The sequence below is a fragment of the Glandiceps talaboti genome, chromosome 1 (assembly GCF_964340395.1).
Source record: "Glandiceps talaboti chromosome 1, keGlaTala1.1, whole genome shotgun sequence".
Classification (NCBI taxonomy): domain Eukaryota; kingdom Metazoa; phylum Hemichordata; class Enteropneusta; family Spengelidae; genus Glandiceps; species Glandiceps talaboti.
The window spans coordinates 24,048,772-24,057,759 of record NC_135549.1 but is presented as its reverse complement, the minus strand read 5'-3'; the positions used below and the strand labels follow the sequence as shown (position 1 = coordinate 24,057,759).

Genomic DNA, 8,988 nt, shown 5'->3' with positions numbered 1-8,988 from the left:
CCATACTAGTTACTGTACATGTATTACCTGCCATACTAGTTACTGTACATGTATTACCTACCATACTAGTTACTGTACATGTATTACCTACCATACTAGTTACTGTACATGTATTACCTACCATACTAGTTACTGTACATGTATTACCTACCATACTAGTTACTGTACATGTATTACCTACCATACTAGTTACTGTACATGTATTACCTACCATACTACATGTATTACCTACCATACTAGTTACTGTACATGTATTACCTACCATACTAGTTACTGTACATGTATTACCTACCATACTAGTTACTGTACATGTATTACCTACCATACTAGTTACTGTACATGTATTACCTACCATACTAGTTACTGTACATGTATTACCTACCATACTAGTTACTGTACATGTATTACCTACCATACTAGTTACTGTACATGTATTACCTGTCATACTAGTTACTGTACATGTATTACCTACCTGTTTGCGTTCTCGGGACCCCCCTCCCCATTAAGAGGGGCATACCTCTATCAAACCCTCCCCTATGGATGAAAATGGTCATCATATGCACCTGTTTTTTTACCGTCATGATGATACTGTAATTACCTTTTGTAAGACTTGCAACTGTATACAAATGTTAATTGCTGCTATATAAAGCTTCCGTCTTGTAACAGCCAGTGGTTTTATTTGCAATGTCAAATTTGGAATTAAGAGTGTCTTCTTTGAATACGGGTAATTTTCGCGGCATGTTAAAAATAAGGGGGTGGGGTGGGGTGGTGTTATCATGTTTTCAAGAACATTAATTTGCTGTGATCATGATTACTATTTTGTTGTACAAGAAGGGGGCCGAGTTGTGCCGATGACGAAATCCTCCAATAACTCTTCCCCCGTCCCGAATAACTATTCTCCTATATAGTGTGCAATTTGCCAGAAGCAACCTTCAGCTTGGAGTTTAGTGTCAAAAGATTTACCGGGAAGATAATATGTGTATATATATTATTAAATGCGTCAATATAATGCAACCTTCTCGTAATTCCAAATAAGAACATCCGGGCAAGTGATGAGGCGTATATTGCCCACGGGCAATATGTATGTAAGTGTTGTGACGATATTTCATATGCAAATTTATTTACCAAGTTGAAAACGCACTTCTTTCCATCGTCAACACACGCAAATCTACGCAATATGCTACAAAAACTCCAACTGACTCAAACTTTTTGATTTTCGATTTTATTAAACACCATTTATGCATTTTTAATTGTGAAATAATACTTGAAACTGAATAAATTGTATATACTTTGTGTAGGTATAGTTCGTGTGGTACAGTACATCCTTTCCCGCTATACCACTTTTCAAATTCTTCCATGATTCACGTTCGCCTATACCGTTGTCGGAAAATTCTACTCACTCCATGAACAACTATGACAGTCGAAGTTTGCAAGTCCATATATTTACTGAAGTTATGTACTTGTAAAATACATTGATAAGATAAAGATTCTCTCTCGTTTGACATTGACAGTAGTTACCCATATTAATGTTCAAATTGTGAACGTGTAAGTAAATTTATATGTATATGTATATGTATATGTATATGTATATGTATATATGTGCGTGTAAGTAAATTTAAAAAAAAAGAAATGTATAAGTCATCTCAAAGTTTTTCAAGTGGAATCCTCTGTTTACGTACCGACGTAACCCTCCCTCGAACGTACACAAGTGTGGTTCCCGTGTCAATAGCGTTTTCACTGCTTTGGGATCTATATATATAACTTTTATACCTCGACGGTTGTCTTCGTCGGCACAGAAAAGCGTCTTTGAAGGCTCGCCGATAACGGCGACTGGCTGCGTTGTAGACGACGGGGTTAATTGTCGCGTTAATGATGAGCAGAAAGATGGCAAGATTATAGAAACAGTAGTAAACGTAGTTGGTAACTGGTATGATGCGGTTCACTATCAACAGGTCAAAGACTAATCGAACCATATACGGACACAAACAGATGACGAAGACGATGGCTGTCAATAAACATACCCTGATCACTTGTCTCTCGTTCTCACCGGCAGATCTGCGTGTCGCTATCACACTGTGAGATGCTTTGAGGAGCTTACATGCTATGAGTAGATAGAACACCAGCACCAGTACGATCATGACGAAGAACGATATCATGGTGATGACAACACGAGCTTCGAAAATCTCAGCCAACGGGTAAAAACACTGTATCAAAGCCGGTGAGCTAAGAATGAAGGCCGGTAACCACGTCGAAGTGACGACGAGCAACAACCACCGACTGCCATGCTGAGATGCTCGCGATCCTTTGGATAACGGTCTGCTGATGGCGATGTATCTCTCTATACCAATTAATGCGATTATCATGATGGATGCAAGGAAACTTGTAGATATGAGGAACTCCGTTGAACAAGCAAATGCAACATTTGCCAACAAGTGACGGCAGGCTAAGTCATTATCGAAATGGCAGAAAATAGTAACAGAGTTAACGCTTAGGTAAAGAAAATCAGCTACTGCGAGACTGCAAAGATATAGATTGGTGACTGTCTTCATATAGGGTAACTTTAAAACGACGTACAGAAAGGCTCCGTTTCCAATTAACCCTAAAATCGTCAATATGGCTCCTATTACATGTTGTACGCTCCTCTCCATGGCACATGCATCGGAGTTACTTTCATAGTAAGGAAAGGTGTAGTTAGCATCATTAAAACTACTGTTCCACTTGGAGTAGTTCTGCAAGTCTTCGTATGATATCAACCCGTTCATAGTACTTAGTGTCGATCACGAACGTGGTAGAAATCTGATCTATCCCAGATGTTGCCGAAGATGTGTACAGTTGTCACTACTATTTGTACGATCTATCAGACGCAAACTCGCCGCAACTGTTCCTGGAGAGAGAGAGACTGACAGAAAGCCTGTTTAATGAGCCTATGCCTTCACTTTTATAGTTCTATACACAATCCGCCAAATGATGCGCAGTCAGTATGCAAATCAGTAGCCAACTTGTCGCATGTTTCCCCCTAAAGTACTCGAGGCATAACAAATGACGTCGTCAGTACAGAAAACGAACTGGTCAACGCCCCCAGAGACTCTAAAGTGTATCTTAACGGGACTTGCTTACTCATGAAAAATTGCATAATATAAGGTCTTTGGAGACTGATCGATCATCATTGAGTTCGACGTTGATGCAAAAGATAAAGGTTCTATTAATTTTGTGACCAGCATTTGAGAGATAGTTCTCCGATTAGCCTGATGAGTCGATGGAAGTTAGTCAGCGCGGGACTATGTGTGATAGATACATACATTTTGTAACAAATGGTGTTGCAAACCATGGGGATTTTTTTAAAATGATGAATATGTTCATTGACCATAAAACCTCATACATATTGATGTTGATCTCCAAAATATTTGATTGATTAGGTTCACACAGTCGTGTAGATAGAATGTTTTAATATACATTGTTGTAAAGTTGACTTTTTTTCTCAAATTGGTCCGCTTTTCTTTAAATTTTTTGTAAATCACATTGATTTTTAAAATGAGAATGTGATTTGTAAAGTTGTCGGTTTTTTTTTTTAAAAAAAGAAGAAGTATTTTTAACTTTATTTTATTTATTGTTTATTCATTGGGTTAATTTATGCTTATAAGCCGATGGTTGACGTACAAAATAAATCTCCCATTGAAGTCACCAACAGTTCCTCAGGTGTACGTGGAGAGTATTTGCGACAGCTGTGTAAAAGCTACTTTACTATTATGAAAAGGCTGCCTTGATACAACCCCCAACTAAGCAATATGTGAGCGAAAATAGATCCTACTAAAAATATATGAAAGAACTAAGAATCCTGACCTAAATTCACACCTTTATAACACCTGTGTCAAACTAGTCCGTGACTTAGAGTCACGTGACTGGGACATGTTTCGATAATCCGTGATTGTAATTGATCGAGCAATGATGGATATCATAAATCTACATTACAGCTGTCAGCAAATATAGTACACTGTAAAATGTCTTTTGTTCATGGATTGATTGCCTGGTCGTATAAGAAGACCACCTCATCAAATTGAGACAGAGACATACATACATACATACATACATACATACATACATATATATACATGCATACATGCATACATGCATGCATGCATACATACATTCATACATGCATGCATGCATACATACATCCATACATACATGCATACATCCATACATGCATACATACATACATACATACATACATACATACATACATACATACATACATACATACATACATACACACACACACACACACACAGATATCTCACAGCCAACAATACATTAATTGTCACTGAAAAAAGAAGTCTCAAACTCATTTCATTTTAGAGTCACTAAATAGACCTATACTGTGATGTGCAAACATGTATATCATAATAACGTTATAAAGTTTTGTAGCTAATTTATAACAATAGATTACAGGTTGGTGTGTGAGAGCCATTGTGTTACTATTCAGACTAATTTGATTGTAGAAGATAGATTTCAGCCATAAAACTTGATTTGATATTTTCCAAAATAACAGGCCTCACTTCCTATTATGAGTTGTTTCAGAGATAAGGTGGTCCACAGTCAGCTCTGTTACAGTGAATAGTTTAATCTTATCTAATCATTGAAAGTACATATGCATGTAATATAGTCTTTAAGTGGTATTGGGATATTTTCTGATATCACAGCTATACATATCCTACTTGTATTGGTTTACAAAATGTAAGCTGATATACATAAATGACACTTATTCAGCAAGCTTGGGTCAATGGATTGAGAGCAAGTCTAATGTTCATGGAATCAAGAACCAAATATATTTGAAAAATCGTATTACAACCACCTGTAATATAGGGCCACTTCTTGAGCTGTCGATATTAAGCGAACTAATTGTACAACTTATTCAGCTCGCTAGTTGTGGCTGTTGCTTGTATTTATGAATGCATCTCTCCAAATATAATCCCTTATAAAATATATCATTGTTCATTATATTGTTCACAAATACACAACAGGGTAATAACCAATCTGATTAAAATCTGGTGTAGAGTACACGACGTGATTTTTTTTGGTCGTTATGTTTTATACAGTCGTTTGTTCTTTTATGAGCGCTCGTTACATACATCAGACAATATACCATATAGGTTTTCCCGAACCGAATCTCGTACTTGCATGTAGCCAACCAGAATTACAATATATATAACACTCAAGGTTCGAAATTGTAAGAAAGACAACGATCAAACAATAACGATACTATCGTTTTCTGCGATCTCTGCTCGTGATTGTGCTATTCTCGAACAGAGTACTCTCTGAAGTACAGTACCCGTATGTTGCTAGTTTTCATTGGTTGAGTGTATTCCCTCAGCGCTCTCGTGTGGCTCGGGAAAACCTATGCTATTGTGTCAGATATACATGTACCGAACACTCACAAAAGAACAAACGACAGTAAACGTACATAGGAGCCAAAAAGTAATCGAGTTGTGCACTCTCGTCTTGCTGCTGGACCCCTCGGGCTTTTCTGCTCACTGGCAAGGCGACCGAAGGTCGCAAGTGAGGGCAACGATTGTATGCCACCTTTCAGAAACAGAATGTTGAGAAGAAAGCCCGCGGTCTAGCAGATAGACTAGGTAATAACGTGTCGTGAATAAATAAACTATCCCTTGATTTAGACTATTTAGTAATTAATCTTATAAATGTATGAAAAGTCATAAAAAGTACAGTGGTATTTATTATTCACCAAATATGTATCAGAAACGGTCTATTGATGTTTATATGTGATGTAGCTGTTCGGTAATGGTTGATGAAGATCTCTTCAGGTAATAGGGGTTGTGAATTCAAATTAACCATTGCCAGCTATATACCCCACTGCTGTATGTCATTATCATATATTTCTATTGACAATCACTTCGGGCTATAAAAATGTACACTACATAGGGACTGTCGCTCACTTTCAGCTATACACCTGATGTAACTATTCAACAGGCCGATATTCCATCTGGATACCACATTTTTTCATAATTTATCATCACACGTACGTAAATCCTATAAGTAAACTGACGTTCAGTATACAAGAATCTTTATAGACAACGATAGAGACATTCACCCTTTCAACATTGCTCTCTTGTTTTTTTTTCTCTACTTATTATAAGTTAATATATTCTTGTCTTTATAGAAGATTGTATGTAAACTGTACAGTGGTAAAGCTTTTGGCAAGTTTGAATATATAAATAAAATGTTCTTATATGCTTATGGTATACCCTACTTTATCATGTTCTATGCAGTGTGACGGTGTTGGTGGTGGTGGTGGTGGTGGTGGTGGTGGTGGAGGCATCGGCGGCGGAGACTGGGACCAGTCTCTTGGGAGATTTGTTAAGTCTCATAATCTTCAAATATTTGAGTTTGTTATATACTTTATTTTTTTCTGGAAAATCTTGTCCTGAACATCTTTTTAAAATATTTTCTCAGTCACCCGACATTCACGATCAGTCTCTCACTCAACTTATCATGTCACACAAAATGACACATGGGGGGGGGGGGTGGAGGTTAAATATTGGCAAATAAAATAAGGAAAAGGGCCAAAGACTTGAGTAAGTCTAGCGGTAGCATAAACATGGATAAAATGGAATTTTACATATTACCAAATTCAATGCGCAAAACATTCAGTAATACTATTGCATTTAGACAGACAGACATATATATTGAATTATATTATTATAATAGGCATAGAGTGCTAACTTTAATGATGAAACAAACGAAAACATAAAATAATAATAATACATTGACGTTAATCTCTTATCAATAGTGTAGTACGTAAATACCAGCTGGTAGAACAATATAACTCCATCCCTCCCCCGAAATAATCATAGGCTGGTATGACCCACATCAGACTCATACAAGGACACAGAAACGTCCTGATAAATCTACTTTTCTGGGGAATTTGTCAGATAAAATGAGGGTAATATTTGAAATATCACTATATATAAAATAAAGGGTAAGATTCTCTGGCAACAATGTGAAGTCACAATGATTCATTGCTGTTTAAAATTATAACATTGGCTCTGGATATGCAAGGACTCGGGCTATAACATGCATGTATCGCTAAGTGTGTCATGACTTATATTACAAACTCCCATAGGAGCAGACCCTGTCAACTATATGATGTGCAATGATAGAGTATTCAGTACTGCGTATTTACCCTTGAGATATACTGTTCAACAAATTTGTACACTACTCTTGGCAATTTGCTAATACATCTATGGTTATTTAAGCATGCATCAACCAGCAATTTGAGCTCGAGGTTTACATGGAACCCGCAGTTGTTATTTAAAGTGGCCATATGGATGAGAATTGTGTACAATTTATTTAGAATTTTTTAATTTATGAAACAATTTTATCATGGCATCCTACTTGAGAAATCAATGTGAAACAAGATATGCCAAATCATTGTTTAGAACTCAATAAATTGAAAAAGGGTTAATAAATGTGTCAAATGTTTGTTATTGTACGTACAAATAATAAACTGTTTATACATTTTAGCTGTTTGGAATGTAATGAGTTACAAACACAGATTTGGCCAGTGTTGTTTCACATTGATCTTTCATGGAGGAAGCAATGATAAAATTGTTTTATAAATTAAAACTCCAAAATAAATATCAAATCCTCTTCCATATGGCCCCTTTAATGGTGGTTAAAATAATTTCAAATTATAACCTAAAAATCAGTTTACAAAAGAACAATATCTGGTAATACAGAGTGCATGGTTACAAACGTCGTAGCAAGCAAAGCAAGGGGCTGTGGAGAGCAAAGGTGAACATGTACGCTTGTCCTCATTCGTAACTCAATGTTACCTCAAAATGAATATGACAAGCTGTTTCTTACAAGTACTAAAAGAATCAATCCTCATATACGTCAAAGTATAAAGTATAGACACATCTAAAGTGGAAAGCAACTAACGGGCCAAAATGTGAACAACCACGTATATTTTGCAAATGATTAGGACGGGACTTAGGAACAAAAATAAGTCCACAATTAGCTTGCGACTAGAGGTTGGGGAGTCAACTTTAACCCCGAATTCGGGAGGGGGGGGGGGGGGGCTTACAGTGGGCTCCGTCCGTCTGCCCCATCGTCGTAAACCACAGCCTCTGTTTAATTCGCAGTATCAATAAAGAAATAGCAGCTCAAACCCGAGAATGATCTGTCCGTCCGTACGTCGATCCGTCCGTCTGTAATACATTTCTCAGACGTGCAATATCCAATTTCTTTCAAACCTGGCACAAAAGGTGAAATGCCACATGGACATATGCACGTTGCTTTTGTTTTGTGGCATAGTCAAATGCAAATTTGACCAAATGGCGGCCGTATTTGTTTATCACTTGTCTGTGATTTACTGCATAACTGACAACAGTAATACACAGAGACTTCATACGAGTGCCTACGTCATATTATCAGGTACAAAATTTCAAGACTTTGACCTTGACATTGACCTTCAGGGGTAATTATCAAAATAAACCATTTCTTGTCCATCACAGACACTTTGCACTATTCATTTTGTTCATGTTTACAAGTAATATAGAAGAAAAAGTAATATCTCCAACCATTACTTTTGGTGCTCATGCCACTTTTACCGATTGGTTGCCATATTTGTAGTAAGAAGCCAATACTAGTAAGTTACTGTATAACTCAAAAGATTAATTTACAACGATTTCATTCAAGTGCCCATCCCCATATATATAATCACATGCAAACTTTTTGCAAGACAATGACCTCCGACCTTGACCTTCAAGGTAGATTATCACAATCAATCCATTTTTGAAAATTGGAGACACTTGTAGCATTTATGTGAGATCAATTTCAGTAATACACAACATAAGCAGTGTAAACATGCATTACTTTTGGGGCTCGTATAACTTTTTTACTCAATGGCAGCCACATTGTAGTAAACAATTATGAGGCACTGCATAACTAAAAAATGTTAATACATAT

The 8,988-nt window shown here is 36.7% G+C and overlaps 1 protein-coding gene across 1 annotated transcript; it reads right to left on the bottom strand.

Moving 5' to 3' along the window:
* Positions 1-1,643: 1,643 nt before the first annotated feature.
* On the bottom strand, positions 1,644-2,762 carry LOC144434683 (somatostatin receptor type 5-like). Its single transcript, XM_078123202.1, has one exon. The coding sequence runs from the start codon at positions 2,760-2,762 to the stop codon at positions 1,644-1,646; it is 1,119 nt and encodes a 372-aa protein (XP_077979328.1).
* Positions 2,763-8,988: the final 6,226 nt, after the last annotated feature.